This window comes from Emys orbicularis, chromosome 11, assembly GCF_028017835.1.
Source record: "Emys orbicularis isolate rEmyOrb1 chromosome 11, rEmyOrb1.hap1, whole genome shotgun sequence".
NCBI lineage: Eukaryota > Metazoa > Chordata > Testudines > Emydidae > Emys > Emys orbicularis.
This window is the reverse complement of record NC_088693.1, coordinates 987,686-1,009,278: the sequence shown is the minus strand read 5'-3', so window position 1 is coordinate 1,009,278 and position 21,593 is coordinate 987,686. Positions and strand designations below refer to the sequence as shown.

At 67.3% G+C, this 21,593-nt stretch overlaps 1 protein-coding gene across 6 annotated transcripts; it reads left to right on the top strand.

Annotated features, from left to right (window-relative positions):
* Nucleotides 1-421: 421 nt before the first annotated feature.
* On the top strand, nt 422-18,351 carry DES (desmin). Of its 6 annotated transcripts, none has more exons than XM_065413793.1 (9): nt 422-963; nt 6,044-6,101; nt 6,621-6,716; nt 7,676-7,837; nt 8,928-9,053; nt 11,610-11,830; nt 12,072-12,115; nt 17,796-17,878; nt 18,310-18,351. In XM_065413793.1, the coding sequence occupies exons 1-9, from the start codon at nt 422-424 to the stop codon at nt 18,349-18,351; spliced, it is 1,374 nt and encodes a 457-aa protein (XP_065269865.1). The 6 variants fall into 6 exon arrangements, with proteins under 6 accessions (XP_065269865.1, XP_065269867.1, XP_065269866.1 ...); XM_065413795.1 differs by having other exon boundaries at nt 6,044-6,104; nt 11,679-11,830; XM_065413794.1 differs by having other exon boundaries at nt 6,044-6,104; nt 11,631-11,830.
* The last annotated feature ends 3,242 nt before the right edge of the window (nt 18,352-21,593 follow it).

The window sequence follows — 21,593 nt, the reverse complement described above, 5'->3', positions numbered from 1 at the left end:
GGCTCTTGGCTGCGGGGGACTGGGGACACTGGGCTGCGGGGGACCGGGGGCTCTTGGCTGCGGGGGACTGGGGACACTGGGCTGCGGGGGACCGGGGGCTCTTGGCTGCGGGGGACTGGGGACACTGGGCTGCGGGGGGGACCCCGAGCTGTGAGGGGCCAGCGGGGCCCAGTGGTAGTTCCAGTACTGTCCGGCCAGCCCTTGCCCCCCCCCCCCCCGCTGGCCGGCCCTGCCCCCCCTGGAAGGCCCAGCTGTCTGCGCTGTCACTCCGGCCCGGCGGGGCTGGGCCGGCTGATGTCAGAGGGATACAAATAGCCGGAGCGTGGGTCCCTCCCCGACTCCTCTCACTCGGCTCCCGCTCGCTCAGCCTCTGCAGCCACCCCAGCTTCAGCCTCCGCCTGGGCTCCTTCCAGCCGCCACCATGAGCCAGTCGTACTCCTCCAGCCAGCAGCGGGTCTCGTCCTACCGCCGCACCTTCGGCGGGGGCTCCCCGGCCTACTCCCGCTCCTCCGTGGGCAGCAAGGGCCTGGCCAGCTCCGTCTCCTCCCGGGTCTACCAGGTGTCGCGCGGCCCCGCCGTGCCCAGCCTGTCCAGCATGCGGGTCACCCGCGTGGCCCCCCTGCGCTCCTACCAGGGCGGCGGGGAGCTGCTGGACTTCAGCCTGGCCGACGCCCTGAACCAGGAGTTCCTGCAGACCCGCACCAACGAGAAGGTGGAGCTGCAGGAGCTGAACGACCGCTTCGCCAGCTACATCGAGAAGGTGCGCTACCTGGAGCAGCAGAACGCCCTGCTGGTCACCGAGGTCAACCGGCTCAAGGGCAAGGAGCCCACGCACGTGGCCCACCTCTACGAGGAGGAGCTGCGCTCCCTGCGGCTGCAGGTCGACACGCTCACCAGCCAGCGGGCCCGCGCCGACGTGGAGCGCGACAACCTGCTCGACGACCTGCAGAAGCTGAAGCAGAGGTGAGAGCGGGGCCCGGTGGGCTGGGGGGGGGGACCAGCCTGGGGACCCGCCTGGTCCTGGGCCCTCAGCCCCCCCATTCCTGAGCCCTGCGCCCCCCCACACCCTGTCCCTGTGCCCCATCCCTGCGCCCCACCCCCCGTCACTGAGCCCCACACACACCCTGTCACCGCGCCCCATCCCTGCACCCCCATCCCTGCGCCCCGTCCCTGCACCCCATACCCCCGTCACTGAGCCCCATCCCTGCGCCCCGTCCCTGCACCCCATACCCCCGTCACTGAGCCCCATCCCTGCGCCCCATACCCCCTTCACTGAGCCCCACACATACCCTATCACTGCGCCCCATCCCTGCACCCCCATCCCTGCGCTCCATCCCTGTGCCCCACCCCCGTCACTGAGCCCCACACATACCCTGTCACCGTGCCCCATCCCTGCACCCCCATCCCTGCGCCCCATCCCTGCGCCCCACCCCCCGTCACTGAGCCCCACACACACCCTGTCACCGCGCCCCATCCCTGCACCCCGTCCCTGCGCCCCATACCCCCGTCACTGAGCCCCATCCCTGCACCCCATACCCCCATCACTGAGCCCCACACATACCCTATCACTGCGCCCCATCCCTGCACCCCCATCACTGAGCCCCATCCCTGTGCCCCACACCCCCTTCCCTGTGCCCCATCCCTGTGCCCCACCCCCGTCACTGAGCCCCACACATACCCTATCACTGCGCCCCATCCCTGCACCCCCATCACTGAGCCCCATCCCCGTGCCCCACACTCCCATCCCTGCGCCCCATCCCTGCGCCCCACCCCCCGTCACTGAGCCCCACACACACCCTGTCACCGCGCCCCATCCCTGCACCCCGTCCCTGTGCCCCACCCCTGTCACTGAGCCCCATCCCTGCGCCCCATACCCCCGTCACTGAGCCCCACACACACCCTGTCACCACGCCCCATCCCTTTACCCCCCATCCCTGCGCCCCGTCCCTGTGCCCCACCCCCACGTCCCTGTGTCCCGCACCCCAGTCACTGCCCCTCACATGACCCAACTTCGGTGGCCCAGCTCCCCGGTTTGTTCTCTGTCTGGCTCCATTCCCAGCCGTTCTGTCCCATCCACACTGCGAAGGGGGCAGGTCTCTCCCTGGGAGTCCCAGGCCACAGGCATCCCCCGGGGGTCGGTGCTGGGCAGCCGCTGTGGGGAGCTGGGACACCCCACCAGTAGCAATGGGGCTGGCTGCAGTAGGGCTTCCCCCGGCAGCTCCAGCCTCGGGGGTCTCGGTTGCCCCTCCCAGCCAGGGGGCAGAGTGGCTAGATTAGCAGCAGCCCTGCAGCCCTGGCCCCACGGCGGCTTGGCCCAGCACCCCCCGTCTGGGCCAGCCCGGCCGGCTCTGGGCAGGGCAGAGAGATGGGGACAGAGCCCCCAGCCCCATTCGCCAGCCCCCATTCCCGCAGTATGTGTAGCCCACTGCCACAAGCTGTAGGGCTAACCAGGCCAGAGGTCAACGTGCACCCGCAGAGCTCAGCACCCGCCCCAGCGCTCAGCACCTTCTCCCGGCCCAGCACCCAGCACCCGGCCCAGCGCTCGCCCCAGCACCCGCCCCAGCGCTCAGCACCTCCTCTCGGCCCAGCGCCCGCCCCAGCACTCGCCCCAGCGCGCAGCAACCACCCCAGAGCTCAGCACCCGCCCCAGAGCTCAGCACCCTCTCCCGCCCCAGCACCCGCATACCACCCAGCACCCACCCCAGCGTAGCACCCGCCCCAGAGCTCAGCACCATCCCGTCCCTAATGCCCAGGGCTCTTCCCAGCTGCCTCTGTCTGTCTCCACCGTCCGACCTACCCCTCCCCCTCCCATCTAGCGAGGACGCAGGGGGCAAGGTGGCACGTCCTGCTGCGGGAGCCCCGCGGCCCCTTGCTCCCTGGGACCGTGGCGTGGCTCGGCCCCACTGGCACTCGCTCTCCAAGCTCACCGCTTTCCCAGGATGCCGGGGCCTGGCTGTGCGGGGATGTCACCCTCTGAAACCTCGTCCCGGGGACCCCTGGCTCTGGGACCCTGGGGCCCCAGAGGTTACAGGAAAGGGGGGGTACCTGGGAGCCCCCTGCCCCTACCCTGACCCCAAGCTCCGTGGCACTCAGCTGCCCTCAGCCCAGGGCCGCGGTGCAGCGGTGCTGGGGGGAGGGAGGAGCCGGTGCCCGCAGAGGAGAGTGTGGCGGTGCCCGATGCTGCCCACCCGAGCAGGGCAGTGTGATCCCTGGGGCAGCCCGTGGGCACCCCGGGCCCCGCTTGCTCTCTGCTCCTCCGCACCCTGGGTGTTTTGGGCCAAACTCCCCCCCCCCAGCGGTGCCGTTACGCAGGGGTTGCCCCAGGCATAGGGGGGCTCCCTACCTGGCACAGAGCTGCCCCATTGCAGCCCCTAGCGCCGGGGCCATGCCAGGAGGGGGCTGGCTCCTTTCAGCTGTGAAAAGCAACAGCCCTGAGGCTGCTGTGATTTATGCCAGAGACCCCCCCCCACCTTCCTGTGCCAAGCGGCGCTGGGGCTAAGTAGAGAGGCTGGCCTGGCCGCACTGCATGCTGGGACTGCTCGTCTCCCCAGGCCCCACACGCTCTCAGCTCTCGGGGCTGCCTCGTGCCCTCCTGGAGGGGGGGGGGAATGCAGCCCACAAGCTGCCCTGGGGCCAGGCCCGCACAGCCAGACCACCAGGAGCCGAGGGCAGCGAGCCCCGTGGGGTGTGGGGGCCAGGCTCTGGGGGAGGGTCCCGGCAGGCACCATCAGGTTCATGCAGCGCTGGAAACCTGTCTGGACCCCTAGCTCTGCCCCGCCCCACCCCGCCTGCAGGCTGGGCTGCTGGAGCTCTGCCCTGCCCCACAGAACTCAGGTGTGTGTGTGTGGGGGGGAGCTGGAACCGTGAACCCTGAGCCGGCTCCAGGACGTGCAAGGGGAAGGATGCCTCTGCTCTCGGGGTGGCCAGTCCCAGCGCAGCTAGAGGCACAGAGGGAGCTCGCTGTGGGGGGAGCAGCACACGGTGGGGGGAGCCCCGCCCTGCATGCTGTGGGGGGAGCCCCGCCCTGCACACTGTGGGGCATGGAGAGGAGGACTTGGCTTTCAGAGGGGCTCCCTGCGCTGATCCCACAGCCCCCACCAGGGGCAGCTGATGATCTGCTGGTGGCTGGCTCGGGCAGGGGAGCTCGTAGGGCGAGATCTGTGGGTCAGGGTGGGCACTGGGCCCCCAGCGGCATGGCTCGTGATCCGGGCAGGTTCTGAGTCAGGCCGGTCCGGTGCCCACTTCCACAGAGCAGCTGGGCTGGCCGGCTGGGGTGCTGGACAGGCACAGGCTGAGCGCACAGGACAGGCGAGGGAGACAGCCCTGGCACCATGCCACACCCAGCCCTGGCTCTAAGGGGGCGAGTCTGGAAAGGGGCAGCAAAGGGAGACCTTGTGGGACTGGCAGACTAGGCAGCGTCCTGCCCCCTGTGTCACTGTGTGGGGCCCACCCCACAGACAGGGCCCTCAGGATCAGGCCCACGCCCGGGGGGCACCACAGCAATGTCTAGGCCTGGCAGAGCAACACAGGGCGGGCGGGGGAACCCCTCCCACGTGGCTGGAAGATCCGTGTTCAACCCAGCGACGGGTCTGTGCCACCCCCGCCCGCTCAGCCTTGGTGTGCCAAGACCTCCGGTCTCGTCCGCCGCTGGGTGTCCCTGAGGGCTGGCACCATGGGGCTGCAGGGACAGAGGGGACCGTGAGAGCAGGGCCTGGGGGGCCGTGCAGGCAGCCTCCTCCCCGTCCCCTTGAGGGGCCGGCGGCATCTCCTCCAAAAGGAAGCGGAGCAGAGACCCAAAGCCCTGGTGACCAGCTCCCCTGCCCTAGAGCTCCAGGCGCTGCCAGGCAAGGGCCGGCCATGCGCCGCGCTGGGGGACTGGGCTGGGGGGGGCGCTTGTCTCTGGGCACCGCCAGGGCTGAACGTCACCGAACCAAACGCAGGCCGGAACACCTGGCGTCAGCGCCCCCCCATCCCCCGCAGGCCGGAACAGCTGGCGTCAGCGCCCCCCCACCTGCACCCTCCACCCCCCGTATCGCGTCCGGGGTCCCTGAGCCCCGTGTGCCCCCCAACTCACTGCCCAGGGACCCCCACCACCTGCACCCTCCACCCCCCGTATCGCGTCCGGGGTCCCTGAGCCCCGTGTGCCCCCCAACTCACTGCCCAGGGACCCCCACCACCTGCACCCTCCACCCCCCGTATCGCGTCCGGGGTCCCTGAGCCCCGTGTGCCCTCCAACTCACTGCCCAGGGACCCCCACCACCTGCACCCTCCACCCCCCCTATCGCGTCCGGGGTCCCTGAGCCCCGTGTGCCGCCCAACTCACTGCCCAGGGACCCCCACCACCTGCACCCTCCACCCCCCGTATCGCGTCCGGGGTCCCTGAGCCCCGTGTGCCCCCCAACTCACTGCCCAGGGACCCCCACCACCTGCACCCTCCACCCCCCGTATCGCGTCCGGGGTCCCTGAGCCCCGTGTGCCCCCCAACTCACTGCCCAGGGACCCCCACCACCTGCACCCTCCACCCCCCGTATCGCGTCCGGGGTCCCTGAGCCCCAGGTGCCCCCCTCCCCCCATATCGGAGCCCTGTGTCCCTGAATCTCCTCTCCCTGCCCCTGGTATTGGAGCCCCAACTCTGCATCCTACCCCTGCGGATCCCCCAGCCCCCCCCCCATGCCCCCGCCGTGCTGTGCTCGGCCCCAGCCCCTCGGCCAGCTCCCCTATAAGGAAGGGGCAGGCGTGCGTCGCTGGGTGACCTCAGCCTTTGTGCTGGGCTCTGGTTTTGACTATAATAGGGAACGGGAGGCCAGGCCGCTGGCCCCCAGCCAGCGCCGGGAATGCGGAACAAGGGGCCCTCCAGCGCCTGGGGGCTGTGCCGGCCCAGGCCCCACGCAGGGCAGGGAGCCCCCTCCCGTGGCAGCCTGCCTGGCCCTGCTTCATCCCTCCGGCCTTGGGCTGCCCCTCCACCTGCCCCATGGACGGTCCTGCCCCGGCTCGCCCTGCCTGCCCCCCAGCCCCCCGCCTGACGCCCCCTCTCTGCCCCCAGGCTGCAGGAGGAGATCCACCTGAAGGAGGAAGCTGAGAATAACCTGGCTGCCTTCCGAGCAGTAAGTGCCAGCGTCTGCAGCCTCTCCACGGGGAGGGGGAGGGCTGGGGACCCCCCCGGGGGGTGAGCGCGGACCAGAGAATCGGGCTCCCTGCCCCCTCCCCAGCCGAGAGCCCCAGGCCAGAGACCCTCCCTCGCCCCGTGTCTCCAACGCCCCCCCCCCAGCTGGCTGGGCCGGCCTGGGCACCCAGCACCCAGGGCTCAGCTGTTCCGACTGGCAGCAGGTGGGGCTCCTGCCCCGCCCACAAGCCCAGCGCCAGCAGGGGGGCCCCGTGGGCACAGAGCAGCGTGGCTGCAGGGTTAGCGTGTGGGGCAGAGCTCTGCCCACACCCCCCACACCCGGTGGGTGACCACTGGCAGCCAGGCGCCCCCAGTTGGCCCCATGCCAGGTCCCCCCCCCGGGCACGGTGTCGCCCGCCCTGTGCGGTGCCACTGGTGTCAGCACCTCTGCGGCCCCCCCACCCGGGCAGGGCCCTGCGGCTCCCCGCTCTGAGCCCGGCTCCCTCTCGGCCGGCAGGACGTGGACGCGGCCACGCTGTCACGTATCGACCTGGAGCGACGCATCGAGGCCCTGCAGGAGGAGATCGCCTTCCTCAAGAAGGTGCATGAGGAGGTAGGTCCACGGAGAGCCCTGCCCCGCCCCCAGTTACTGCCCCGGGCCCTGCCCCCGATTATTGCCCCGGGCCCTGCCCATCCCCCCAGTTACTGCCCCAGGGCCCCGCTCCCCGATTACTGCCCCGGGCCCTGCCCCCCATTAGTGGCCCAGGACCCCGCCCCCCGTTACTGCCCCGGGCCCCCGGGCCCTGCCCATCCCCCCAGTTACTGCCCCAGGGCCCTGCCCCCCGATTACTGCCCCGGGGCCCTGCCCAGGCCCCCAGTTACTCCACTGAGCCCTGCCCCCCCTGGGGCCCCACCCCCCCCGTTACTGCCCTGGGGCCCTGCCCCCCTGATTACTGCCCCAGGGCCCTGCCCATCCCCCCAGTTACTGCCCCAGGGCCCTGCCCTTCCTGGGGCCCCGCCCCCCGATTACGGCTCCGGGGTCCTGCCCACCCCCCCAATTACTGCCCCAGGGCCTTGCCCAATCACCCCAGTTACTGCCCCGGGCCCTGCCCATCCCCCCAGTTACCGCCCTGGGGCCCCGCCCCCCCGATTACTGCCTCAGGGCCCCAACCCCTCGATTACTGCCCCAGGCCCCGCCCATCCCCCCAGTTACTGCCCTGGTGCCCTGTCCCCTTGAGGTTACTGCCCTGGGGCCTCACCCCCTGGTTATCGTCCTGGGGCCCCACCCCCCCGGTTACTGACCCAGGGCCATGTCGTCCCCCCCCAATTACTGCCCTGCGGCCCTGCCCCCACCCCTCAGGTTACTGCCCTGGGCCTCCACCCCCCTGGTTTGTGTCCTGGGGCCCTGCCCGGTGGGGATGGTCCCCAAGTCAGGGCTGGCTATGGCCTGTGCTCGCTGCTGACCCAGGGCCAGGGCGTGAGGGGCAGTGGGGCTGGGGCTGGGGCTGGGGCTGGGGCCGGGGCCGGGGCTGGGGCTGGGGTCACTGCTCTGACGCTGCCCCCTGGCTCCAGGAAATCCGGGACCTGCAGGCCCAGCTGCAGGAGCAGCACGTCCAGGTGGAGATGGACGTGTCCAAGCCAGACCTGACGGCCGCCCTGCGCGACATCCGCGCCCAGTACGAGACCATCGCCGCCCAGAACATCTCGGAGGCCGAGGAGTGGTACAAGTCCAAGGTCAGGCCAGGCGGCGCTGGGGGCTGCGCTGGCACCGTGCGGGGGTGCTGGGCTGGGGGTGGCTGCGCTGGGCTGGGGGGTGACTGGGAGTCGGTGCTGGGCTGGGGGGTGGCTGGGGGGCTGCGCTGGGCTGGGGGTGACTGGGGGGCTGTGCTGGGCCTGGGGAGGTGACTGGGGGGCTGCGCTGGGCCTGGAGGGTGACTGGGGGGCTGCGCTAGGCTGGGGGTGACTGGGGGCTGCGCTGGGCCTGGGGGGGTGACTGGGGGGCTGCGCTGGGCCTGGGGAGGTGACTGGGGGGCTGCGCTAGGCTGGGGGTGACTGGGGGGCTGCGCTGGGCCTGGGGGGGTGACTGGGGGGCTGCGCTAGGCTGGGGGTGACTGGGGGCTGCGCTGGGCCTGGGGGGGTGACTGGGGGGCTGTGCTGGGCCTGGGGGGAGGTGACTGGGGGGCTGCGCTAGGCTGGGGGGGTCACTGGGGGGCTGCGCTAGGCTGGGGGTGACTGGGGGGCTGCGCTGGGCCTGGGGGGAGGTGACTGGGGGGCTGCGCTGGGCCTGGGGGGGTGACTGGGGGGCTGTGCTGGGCCTGGGGGGTGACTGGGGGGCTGCGCTGGGCCTGGGGGGGTGACTGGGGGGCTGCGCTAGGCTGGGGGTCACTGGGGGGCTGCGCTGGGCCTGGAGGGTGACTGGGGGGCTGCGCTAGGCTGGGGGTCACTGGGGGGCTGTGCTGGGCCTGGGGGGTGACTGGGGGGCTGCGCTAGGCTGGGGGTGACTGGGGGCTGCGCTGGGCCTGGGGGGGTGACTGGGGGGCTGCGCTGGCCCAGAGGCTGGGCTCTGCTGACCATGGAGGCGGGGGCTGGGCTGGGGACCTCTGTTCACACCACTGCCCTGTGCCCCCGGAGTTGGGTCCGGGCTCCCAGCTGCTCCCAGTCCGGGGCAGGGCGGCTGGGGTCCGGTCACAGTGTGGGGCTCTGGGGCTGAGTTGCTGCCCGCCAGTGAGCTCAGAGCAGCGCCAGCCCAGCGCCCGCAGTAGCGTGAGCCCCAGCTGTGTCCCGGCTGCCGGCTCAGCTGCCCTCTCCGGGCCCCTCCCCGCAGGTGTCTGATCTGACCCAGGCCGCCAACAAGAACAACGACGCCCTGCGCCAGGCCAAGCAGGAGATGATGGAGTATCGGCACCAGATCCAGTCCTACACCTGCGAGATCGACGCCCTCAAGGGCACGGTGAGCAGCGGGCAGGGCCGGGCAGGGCCGGGCTGGATGGCAGGAGCTGGCCATGAACCCGCTGTCCAGGCAAACGGCCCCCAGAGAAGTGAAAGGCAGGGGAAAGGCCTGTCCCTGCTGAGCCCTGGGGGCGCGCTCCTGCTGTGGGGTGCGAGCCCCCCGCAGAACCCACTCGCCTTCCCTGCTCCGGGCCCTCCGTCGCTGCAGGTCCCTGGCAGCCCTGGCGCCACCCGGGGGCCGACAGCCTGACAGTGTGGGCACGGTCCTGGGCGGGAGCGGCCGGAGACCCGGCTGGGGAATCCAGGCTCTGCGGAGCAACCAGGGGCGCCCGGCCCCCAGCCCCCACTGGCAGAGAGCCAGCGATTCGCCCCCCCCACACCTGGGTCCGACCCCCCCAAACTAGCCCTGTGCCAGTCCCATCAGCCTTGTACTGTCCCGGAGTCACGGTCTGGGGCTCGGGCACCGCGCTGACTGAAGCCAGCCAGGACTCGGGGGTAGCGTCTCCCCTCAGGGCCCCTCACCAGGGCAAGGAGCCTGCCCGGCTTCAGCTCCTCCTGGGTCCGACCTCGGAGCGTTCAGCCCCCTGCTCGCCCCGGGAGCTCCCCGCAGCGAGTCCCCCTGGACGGGACCCCTGGGGAGCCTCCCACCCCCCAAAGGGCCCTGCCCCCCACTCCGCAGCCAGCCGTGACTCCCAGCCAGCGTGGGACACAGACGGGTTCTTAGTCAGGAGCCCAGCGTAGGACAGAGCTTGTGAGCACAGAAATCAGGGACCGGCAGCAAAGTCCAGCTTGGGGGGATCCAGGGCCCAGAGTGCGCCCCCCCCCCCCCAGGTCCCAAACCAGGCGACTGACTCGCTTCCAGCAGCCCAGCCCCAGTCACCCCCGGCTGCCCCCTGCAGCCTTTGTCTCCTTCCCGGGCAAACAGGGCCCCTGGGCTCTGGTCTCTAGCACCCGCGGGGGCTCTGGCAGGGGAGGGGCCCGGCCGTCAGTTGCCAGGATACAGGGTGTCAGTCCAGGGGTCTCTGCAACGATCACACCCCCTGTCCCACCGTCTAGATACTGGAATAGCACACAGGGGAAACTGAGGCACACACATGTCACAGAGTGTGGGGGAGTCAGGGCCCTGCACCCCTCTTCCTGGGATTCACTGTGACTCTCAGCCAGCCAGTAACACGGGAGGTTGATTGGACAGTAGGAACGCAGGCTACAACAGAGCCTGTAGTTACAACCAGGACCCCTCAGTCAAGTCCGTCTGGGGGGCAGGGAGCTTACACCCCAGCCTCGGGATTCCCTGCGTTCCACCACCCAGCACAAAACTGGCACTAAAAACTCCTCCAGCAGCTCTCCCCCCCCCCCCCCAGCTCCTCCTCTCCTTTGTCCCGTCTCCTGGCCAGAAGGCGTCACTTCTCCCAACCCCCCTCCTGGCTCAGGTTACAGCTCAGGTAGCTCCCTTCAAGGGAAGTCCCCCATCCCCAATGTAACCCCCTGCAACATTCCCAGGTCAGTCCGCTCGCTCCCTGCTCAGCTCCCTGCTCCGTCACAACACACTATTCAGAGAAAACATTAAGAACATTCCCACTTCAACACATCCACCAACCCGTTCAGCTGCACCAGCTCCCACCAGCTCCCACATGATTCAAAATGAATAGGTAACACACACCCCAACCATGTCCCTGTGTGGTGACCCCCCATACACAGCCCCATCCCTATGGGGCTACCCCCCCGTAGCCTGTCTCCTTGCCCCTGGCTCTGTCCCGTCACGGACCCCCAGGATCGTGGCCATGGCCCCAGCGTGGGGACAGGCTCTGGGAGGCCCCGTCAGTGGGCCAGGCCCCCGGGGGGGTCTCACACCTCCTGCAGGGGAAGCCACACGGCTTCATCGCCTCCTGGGGCTGGACCCCTGGGCCTGCAGCCCCCCTGCTCCCCCCGTGAGCTCCGGGCAGCGAGTCCCCCTGAGACAGACCCCGATGGAGACTTGTACGATCTTGGGGGGCAGCGTCTGCAGGGACACGCAGGCAGCGCGGGCCGACAGGCGGGTTATTAGTCACCTGGACCAGCCCAGGGAGCGCTTGGGGAGCCCGGAGAATGGAGGTTAAAGCATCGGCCATGCTGGTGGCCCGGAGCCCGGCCACACTGCAGGGACCCCTCGGTTCTAGCTCCATCCGTCGGATCTCCTCTGTTGGACCCCCGGGGGTGCCTGACTGCTCCCTTTGCTCTCGGCCTGGTGTCCTGCAGAGGGGGGGCCAGCCACGGTCATTGGCTGCCTGGTGTCCAGGGCCGGGTGACTGGCTTTGCCGTTGTCCCCATGGATTCTCCACTGATATGGGGTCGGCCTCAGCCAGTCCCTTCTCAGTGACCCACTTAGCCCCAGACAGCCGGGCGCCATGCACAGCTGTGTCTTACCCTGCCCCGAGTGCAAGCGGTCCCTTCCCCCCACCCAGGTGACACTGCAGCACAGAGGGGAAACTGAGGCACACGCAGGCTTCGTACGATGATGATGTAAAATTCCCACTGTCCCCCCTGGCGGTGCCGGCTCTGACACGGGCTGTCCCTGCAGAACGACTCCCTGATGCGGCAGATGCGGGAGCTGGAGGAGCGCTTTGCCGGGGAGGCGAGCGGCTACCAGGACACCATCGCGCGGCTGGAGGAGGAGATCCGGCACCTGAAGGATGAGATGGCGCGGCACCTGCGCGAGTACCAGGACCTGCTCAACGTCAAGATGGCGCTGGACGTGGAGATCGCCACCTACCGCAAGCTGCTGGAGGGCGAGGAGAGCCGGTGAGCGTGCGTCTGCCCAGCCTGGCCCCTGCTCCTGCCGCCCCAGGCGTCGGCTACTGGGGGAGCAACGCCCCCTGGCCCAGGGCGGGGAGCTCCCGGCGGGTGCTCCTGGTCAGCCCACCCCGGGGAGCCCCAGGACGGGGGGCCCCCAGCCAGCCCACCCCGGTGTCTGTGGGACCCAGGGGACCTCTCTCAGCCGTGGCCGCGGCACTAACCCCTTTTCCTTCTCCATGTGCTGCAGGATCAGTCTCCCCATCCAGACCTTCTCGGCGCTCAACTTCCGGGGTGAGTGCAGGGCAGGGCCCAGGCAGGGCAGCATGGGGGGCGCCCTGAGCCCCCTGCGGTGGGGCATGCCTGGCATAAGCCATGGGGCGAGTGGGGCGGGCTGCAGGAGGCAGCTGGGCTGCCCCAGCCGGGAGGGCCCCATGGCTGCTGTCTATGCTCCCGGCCAGCCCTGGCCTGGCCCAGCCCGCCGGCTTGCTGCTTTACCCAGGCCAGCCAGTGCTGGAGTCCCCGCCTGCCCCCAGCCCATCGCCTTGTGCCCCGCCCTCTTACCCGCCGTGGCCAGCCCATCGCCCCATCCCCCTCATGGCCCAGCCCCCCACCCAGGCCCTGACCCCCACCCCCAGTCCCTCACCCCATCTCCCCACCCCGTCCCCCCCATGGCCCAGGTCCTGCCCCCACCCCCTCACCTCGTACCCCCATGGTCCCGCCCCCAGCCCCTCACCTCATACCCCCCATGGCCCAGTCCCTCACCCCGTCCCCCCCATGGCCCAGCCCTGCCCCTAGCCCCTCACCCCGTTGTGACGGTGCTGCCCGTGGGAGGTCACTCAATCAGGGTGAACTGCAAACAGAACTGGGCAGACAAACCCCAAACGCTGGTGTTATTCCAATACTTAGATTTACCAACCAGCACAGAACAGCTTCTGTAGTACCTCACTGGTTACTCAGACGTCCAAACCACGCAGTTCCCTTAAAGTGCCCAGCCTCAGGCCTCCGTCCAGACACACCTGTCAGATGTGATGATGATTACTGAAAATCTTATCTCATCCTATAAAAGAAAAGGTTCTTCCAATCCCAAAGGATCAGCCACACACCCAGGTTCAATTATAACTTAGATCTTTGTCACGGAGTATGGGGGAACACAGGGCCCTGCACCCCCGGCTTCCTGAGATCGACTGTGACTCTCAGCCAGCCAGTAAAGCAGAAGGTTTATTTAGATGACGGGAATACAGTCCGAGACAGGTCTTGCAGGCACAGACAACAGGATACCCCTCCGTTAGGTCCATCTTGGGGTCCTCGGGCACCCCAGGCCCCCTCCAGAGGTCAGAGCCCTCCCTGCCTCCAGCCACCTCACCAGCCAGCTTCCCCGAGTCTCCCTTCAGCGACCCCTCCCACAGCCTTTGTTCAGTTTCCCGGGCAAAGGTGTCACCTCGCCCCAGCCCCCTCCTGGGTTCTCATGTTACAGGCTCAGGTATTTCCCTTCAGTCATTCTCCCATCCCCCAATGGAGACCATCCCAGCCACACTCCCCTGTCAGCACTTACAGATCACAGTAAGAACAGTCCCAGTTCGTCACATCTCCCCCCTTCGAGACCGAACTGAGCGGGGTCACTTTAGCCAGTGACCCGGGGAAGTTCGAACCTACCCCCGTTCCCATGGATGCCCCCGCATCCCTCCCATTCCTGGGTGAGAATTACACCAGGCCCCTCCAGTTTCACTCCCCCCCTTAGGTTGGGGGTGCTCGAGGGCATTTGCAGTTCGCATGGGGGAAGGGTTATGCGGCCTGTGCCCTTTTCCCACCCCAATACCCCTGGGGTTCCAACTGGGCTGCGGTCTTCTCCTAGCGCTCCAGTCTGGAGGTCTGTGCTTCGGGCTCTCTTGGTTCAGAGCCCCCCTTTTAACCTTGGCCACCCTCTGGAAAGGCTCCTCTATGCTGGGCAAGGGTCCTAAAGCCGTTTTCCCCTTGTCCCGGGCCTTCCTTCCCCTCTGACAGGGGTCACAGGATCGGCAGTACTGCCGGACAGTAACAAAGACCCCAGGCCAGTAAAAGCTCCGTAGCAGCCTCTGCTGGGTACGCCAGGTTTCCTGGTGCCCTGAGAGGGGGGTGTCATGGGCCCGGTACAGCAGCTGGCGGCGATACTTCTGGGGTACCACCAGCTGCCTCCTGAACCCCCCTGACTCCATTTTCCCTGGGGGAGCCCATTCTCGGTACAGGAACCCCTTCTCCCACAGGAACCTTTTCCGGCCACCTCTCCCCATGGCCTGTACCGCACCGAGGTCGGCCAGGTCCCTTATCTTCCGTAAGGAGGGATCTTTCTGCACCTCGGCCTGGAACTCAGCAGCTGGGACAGGGATGGCCACCTGTTCTCTCTCGCCGGCTGGGTCTGAGGCCGCAGCCTCCCTGAGCCGTGTCCCTGGGTGTTCCCTCCCCACCAGGTTAGGGTCCTGCGCCTCAGGCAAGGCACCCTCCCCAAGGCCAGGGCGCCGTGCCCCTCGCCGGCTCTGACTGCGGGTCACAACCAGTGCACTTGGTGGGCTGCTTGACCAGTCCTCCAGGTCCCCCCCCATCAACACCTCAGTGGGCAAATACGGGTGTACCCCCACATCCTTGGGGCCCTCCTTGGCCCCCCACTTCAGGTGTACCCTCGCCACGGGCACTTTGACTGGTGTCCCGCCCACCCCCGTCAGGGTCAGGTAGGTGTTGGGCACCACCTGATCTGCGGCCACCACCTCGGGCCGGGCCAGCGTCACCTCTGCGCCCGTATCCCAGTATCCATCGACCTTCCTCCCATCCACCTCCAGGGGAACGAGGTACTCTTTCCGGAGGGACCGCCCCGCGCCCACCGTATAAACCAAAAACCCTGAGTCTGGAGCATCCCGCCCCGCAGAGGAGCAGGCCTGGAGCTCTCCTCCCTCCTTAGCAGGTGGTACTCTGCCAGCCCTCCTTCCCTGGGAATGCTGCCTCTCGCCCGGCTGGGTCTCTACCCAGTCAACCCTCTGTGGGTTCGGTCTGCTCAGTCTGTCCCTGAGCCTGGGGCACTGGGCCCGTATGTGACCTCTTTGGTCACAGTGATAGCAGACCATGTCCCAGGGGTCCCCTCGAGTGGGTTGGATGGACCTGACGCTGGATCTTCCCCTTTGGTGGGGTTTCTCCGCATTTTCCCGCTGGGATGGCCCATGGTGACTCTCGCTCTGCATTGAGGTGGGACTGTTCCTTTGGGACTCCTCCCTGCCAGCCCCTGACCGGCTCTTTACAAACTCATCGGCCAGCCGGCCTGCATGTCGCGGGTTCTCTGGCTTTTTGTCCACCAACCACAGCCTCAGGTTGGATGGGCACCGCTCATACAGTTGCTCCAGTACCAGCAGTTTAACCAGGTCCTCCTTTGTCTGGGCCCCAGCAGCCCACTTGCTGGCGTATCCTTCCATGCGGACGGCTAGTTGCAGATATGAGATCTCCGGGGTTTTATCCTGACTCCGGAACCTTTCCCGGTACATCTCAGAAGTCAGCCCAAACTCACGTAGCAGGGCCTTTTTGAATAGTTCATAGTCCCCTTTTTCCGCCTCTTCCAGTTGGCGGTACAAGGCCACGGCTTTGGGGTCCAGTAAGGGGGTGAGAGCCCGGAGTTTGTCTGCAGGATGAACCTGGTGCAGCTCGCAGGCCGTCTCAAAGGCATCCAGGAAGTCATCCATGTCCTCCCCCTCCTTACGTGGGGCCAGGATGCACTTATCAAAGCTTCGTGCAGTCCTGGGTCCCCCCTCACTCACCGCAGCCGGGGGCTCGCGGCCCTTCAGCCTCGCCAGTTCCAGTTCATGATGCCTTTGTCTCTCATTCTCCTCCCGTTCATGCTGCCTCAGTTTCTCTTTCTCCTCCCGTTCATGCTGTCTCTCGTGTTCACGATCCTCCAGCTCTCTCAGTTTTAGCTCTTTCTCCCATTCCAGCCCATTCCGCTCCACGGATGCTGCGCGTGGCCGGGAGGATCCCCTGCTGGCCGGCGAGCGTTGCCGGGAGAATCCCCTGCTGGCCGGGGGGGTCCCTGCGCCCTCGGTATTTGCTGGGCTCCTCCCCACCCTTCCCCTAGGCATAGGAAGGAGGGGTCTCGGGAAGCCCTCAGCAGCCGGCTGACCACTCCCAGATGGGACAGACACTGGGGCCTGCGCTGCATCTGCCAGACTGCTTCCCTCAGAGACAGGGATCAGTTCATTCGCGCGATCTCCCTTCTCCAGCTGGGCAATGAGCTGTTCTTTGGTGAGCCTCCCAATGTGCACCCCCCCTCTGCTTGCACAGCTCCACCAGGTCGCTCTTAAGCCGCTTGGCATACATCTTCCTGCTGGCCACTCACAGGCCTGTGTGCTCACCGCTCCCCACAGTCTCCAGGGAGACCCCTAGTGTGCCAGCCCTTCTCGAGGTCACCACCTCTCTGCCAGGGTCGAGCTGCAGACTCCTCCGCCCCTGGGACCACTCGCTGCGATCCCCCGGGGGACCCTGTTACTGCAAAAGTCCTTCTCGCTGGTCACACACTCCCAGGGGTGATAACCGTCTCTCTCTGACTCCTCAGCACGCCTGGTCCCCGTCAATCCCCCTTCGTTTTACTTCTCCCCAGTCACTTACTGCAGGAAGCGCCGTCCACGGGGTGCAGTAGATCCCACCGCTGCCACCAGTTGTCACGGAGTATGGGGGAACACAGGGCCCTGCACCCCCGGCTTCCTGAGATCGACTGTGACTCTCAGCCAGCCAGTAAAGCAGAAGGTTTATTTAGATGACGGGAATACAGTCCGAGACAGGTCTTGCAGGCACAGACAACAGGATACCCCTCCGTTAGGTCCATCTTGGGGTCCTCGGGCACCCCAGGCCCCCTCCAGAGGTCAGAGCCCCCCCTGCCTCCAGCCACCTCACCAGCCAGCTTCCCCGAGTCTCCCTTCAGCGACCCCTCCCACAGCCTTTGTTCAGTTTCCCGGGCAAAGGTGTCACCTCGCCCCAGCCCCCTCCTGGGTTCTCATGTTACAGGCTCAGGTATTTCCCTTCAGTCATTCTCCCATCCCCCAATGGAGACCATCCTAGCCACACTCCCCTGTCAGCACTTACAGATCACAGTAAGAACAGTCCCAGTTCGTCACAATCTTATCCAAAATACACGCTATAGCCAATTCTTATTAACTAAGCTAAAATTTATTAAAAAAGAAAAGAGAGAGAGTGTTGGTTAAAAGCTCAATTTACAGAAAGACTTGAATTCAATTCTTGAGGTTCAGATACATAGCAGAGGTGAGCTTCTAGTTGCCAAAAGTCCTTTTAGAAATAGTCCATAGGTTATAATCCAATGTCCATATTCAGGGTGTCTCCAGTCAATGACTGGGGATCTCAATCCTTGTGGCTTAAGGTTTCCCCCTCTTGAAACCCAAAGCAGATCTGAGATGAAGAAGGATCATGTCCCAGGGTTCTTATACATTTCCAGCAGCCTTTTGGCCTGAGAAAACAATACCTTAACTCTCCTTCTCCCAAACATCCTGGCAATTAGCACAGGGTAATCTATCCATTAAACAGTTCAGATACAGGTTACCACAACCTTCAAAGAGACATAGAGACAATAATACTATTTCCCTCAAATATCATCATAAATGTTAATATTCCTTTTTTGATCTTTGAATCAAAGCTATAGCAATAGACAAGACTTGTTTGCCTACATCACAAGCCCTGAGCAAACATCTCCCCTTCTACCTCTGACAATACAGACTTGCATTTCAAAGCTCTGTTCATTTACAGATCTTCCTAACCAGTCCTTAAGGTTCACCCATGGCTCAGGTCAGTCTGGGAGTTAATTAACTCTTTCTGGCCCTGTCACCTTCCAATGAAATATTATATTACACTCATAACGTCACACCCGTACGTCCCAGGGCCCAGCCCTGCCCCCACCCCTGGCCACTCCTCCCCCTGCCCTGCCCCAGGCTGACTCTCCTCCCACCTGCAGAGACCAGCCCAGAGCAGCGCGGCTCAGAGGTTCACACCAAGAAGACCGTGATGATCAAGACCATAGAGACCCGTGATGGGGAGGTGAGCAGGGGCCCGTGCACGTGGGCAGGGGCTGACCTGGCTCTAGCCATGGCTGTGGGGTGGGTGAGAAGCCCCAACTCCCCACAGGTCGCCTAAGGAGTGGGGGCTCTCTGGGCTCCGGGTGGGGTGCTTGGATCTGTCCTGGCCCAAGCCGGGTCGCTCCTGGCTCCAGTGGGGGTTTTCGGTGCTGCCCCCCCGCCTAATCAGACTCCTCGGCCGGGATCCAGGCTCCTGCCACCCATGTGCCTGGGCCCGGCGTGGGCAGGCAGCGCGGCCGGCTGGCGCGGGCTGTCCCCAGTCTCTGTGCAGGACGGAGATCCAGGGCGACCCGGTCGGAAGGGAGGGTGGCGTTTGCCCCTTGCGCCAGCCCCCAGGGCAGCCCCGTGCCAGTCCCTGGGGCTCCCGTCTCACCAGGGCTCTCTCCCGAGCAGGTCGTGAGCGAGGCCACGGAGCAGAAGCACGAGGTGCTGTAGACGGCGCCGGCCCAGCGGCTGCGGAGAGACGATTGGCACCGTCCGTCCCCGTCAACGCCCCCGTCCCGCCCCCTCCTGCCCCAGCCCCTCCTCCATTGTCCCCAGGGCATAACTTCCCACGCCCGTCTCCCCCCACACCCCCGTCTCTCTCCTGCTTCTGAAGTGCTGGGTTGGGAGCTTGCCCGGGGCCCCCGGAGTCAGGAGTGGGGCTGGGTGTGGGGAGCAGGGGGACACAGGGCCGTGGCTCAGGGGTGGGGGAATGGGGGGCCATTGCAGGCTCCCAGCAGCAGATTCTGCATCCCACCCCCGTGCCCCCTGTACTCACGCGCACCTTCCCCGCACCCCCAGGGCCTGGCGGTTCTCCTGGGCAGACCGCAGTGGTGCCCGGCCCTGCTCAGCCTGGGAGGGGAGACGGAGACTGGCCAGCCCCCCTCGTCCCCCAGCCTGGACCAAAGCCATGGAGCTCCCAGTAGTGCCCATCGCCTGGGGAACTGGGGCTGCTGCAGGCTCCGTGGGATGGCGAGGATGGGGGGACCAGCCCCCCCAGGAGTGTGTGCCAGGCACAGGCTGGGGGAGTCTGCAGGAGGCTCCCCACGGGCCGGGAGCAGGGTGCGGTGGGACCCGCGGGAGCCTAGAGAGGATCCGTGTAAGTGAAGGAAGCAGGAGAGGGAGAGAGAGGCCGAGAGAGATGGACAGAGGCCAAGGGGCTGGGGGCACCGCACCCCCACCCGGCCCCCGCCCCGCAGCGTGTACGCGACTCCCCCAGGCTGCTGAAATAAACAATGGAGCACGACCCCGCCTCTGAGTGCTGCTTGCGGAGGCGGACTCGCCTGCCTGCCGGCCGCTTGGCGGATCTCCGGGCACCCCCGGGCCAGCCCTCTCCTGGGGCAACCCTGCGACTCGCCCCCTCCAGACAGGGCAGCCGAGCCAGCTGGGGGGCACCCAAGGGCCCCGCGCTCGCAGAGGTGGATTGGGAGCGCCGGAGCGGCCAGCCCGTGGCTCCCCACACCGGAGCTGAGCATCTCCCGGCACGCCCCGGGGAGCTGGCTTGTCCCGGCTTGGGAAGCAGCTCAGTGGGGCCTGCCGGGCTCCCCCAACCCCCTCCCCTTTCTAGGGTCCCCGGGGGGTTGCCTCCTTTGCTCCCAGACATGGCAGTCGGGCAAGGGGGGGGTCGGACAGTAACTACTTAATGGCGGTCGCTGTCGCTATTCACACAGTTAAAGCTTTAAAACACAAACACCCCGAGGGCCTGTCCTTAAAGTCGGCTCGAGTGCGGTCTCGGCAGCATCTCCGCCGCCCCCTCGCAGTACGCGGGGGTTTCCCCTCAGTGTGTGACTGGTGAAATCAACCAGGAATATTCAGTCTCTCCAAGCCCCCAGATAATCGGCAGGTCCCCAGAGCACATGGCTGCCCCAAGCTGGGGTCCCTGCCAATGGACTGTGGAGGGATTTAAAGGCCCCACACTACAGCAGCCAAGAAAGGGGTATGTCACGGACCCCCAGGAGCGGGGCCACGGCCCCAGCATGGGGACAGGCTCGGGGCAGCCCCATCAGTGGGCCAGGGCCCCGAGGGGCCTTGCTGCTCCTCCAGGGGAAGCCATGTGGTTTCATCGCCTCCTGGGGCTGGATCCCCCCCAGGGAGTCCCGCGTGACAGACCCCGAGGGAGACTTGGCCGCTCTTCAGGGACTAATGCACCTCGCCCGGTGTCTGCCGGGGCACTCGCACAGCATGGGCAGAACAGGCGGGGCAGCCGTTACCCAGCCCCAGCCCCGGGAGGCTGCGGGGGGCCCCCTGGAATGAAGGCTAAAGCAGGGTCCATGCTTAGGGTTACCATATGTCCGGATTTTCCTGGACATGTCCGGCTTTTTGGTCCTCAAATCCCCGTCCGGGAGGAAATTCAAAAAAGCCGGACATGTCCGGGAAAATAGGGAGGGGTCGTGGAGCTTGGGTCCGGGCTGGAGCCGCTGGGGCCGGAGCCGGAGCTGCTGGGGCCAGCGGTGCTCGGCCGCTGGCCGGTGCCGCTCGGCCAGGGCCGGGGCCGCTTGACCGGAACTGGGGCCCGAGCCGAGCCGGGCCGGAGCCACTGGGACCGGGGCTGGGGGTGCTCGGCCGCCAGCCGGCACCACTTGGCCGGGGCTGGGGCTGGGCCGGGGCCGCTCGACCGGAACCGGGGCCCGAGCCGAGCCGGGCCGGAGCCGCTGGGACCGGGGCTGGGGGTGCTCGGCTGCCGGCCGGCGCCGCTCGGCCAGGGCCGGGGCCGGCGCCCCAGGGCCCCAGCCGAGCCGGACCGGAGATGCCGGGACCAGAGCCTCTTGGCCGGGGCCGGCCGCCGGAGGGAGCCGCTCGGCTGGGGGGGCCGGACTGGGCCGCGCCTCCTTACCCCCGCCCCCGCCCCAGCTTACCTGCTGCCTGCCTGTTTCAGGCTTCCCGCGAACATTTGATTCACGGGAAGCAGGGGAGGGGGAGGAGCAGGGGGCGGAGCGTTCAGGGGAGGGGGCGGAGTTGGGGCGGGGACTTTGGGGAAGGGGTGGAGTTGGGGCGGGGCCGGGGCCCTGTGGAGTGTCCTCTTTTTGGACTATTAAAATATGGAACCCTATCCATGCTGGTCGCCCAGAGCCCAGCCCAGCTGCAGTGACCTCTTGGTTCAAACTCCGCCTGACCACCTTGGCCAGACTTCAGCTGAGAGCCCCGACTCCTCCCAGCAGCCAGCTCTGATCCCCCCCCCCCCCCCCGGCTGAGAGCCCCGACTCCTTCCAGCAGCCAGCTCTGATCCCCCCCCCCCCCGGCTGAGAGCCCCGACTCCTCCCAGCAGCCAGCTCTGACCCCCCTCCCCCCCCGGCTGAGAGCCCCGACTCCTTCCAGCAGCCAGCTCTGACCCCCCCCCCCCCGCTGAGAGCCCCGACTCCTCCCAGCAGCCAGCTCTGATCCCCCCCCCCCGGCTGAGAGCCCCGACTCCTCCCAGCAGCCAGCTCTGACCCCCCCCCCCCGGCTGAGAGCCCCGACTCCTCCCAGCAGCCAGCTCTGATCCCCCCCCCCCCGCCCCCCGGCTGAGAGCCCCGACTCCTTCCAGCAGCCAGCTCTGATCCCCCCCCCCCCGCTGAGAGCCCCGACTCCTCCCAGCAGCCAGCTCTGATCCCCCCCTCCCCCAGCTGAGAGCCCCGACTCCTCCCAGCAGCCAGCTCTGATCCCCCCCCCCCCCGGCTGAGAGCCCCGACTCCTCCCAGCAGCCAGCTCTGATCCCC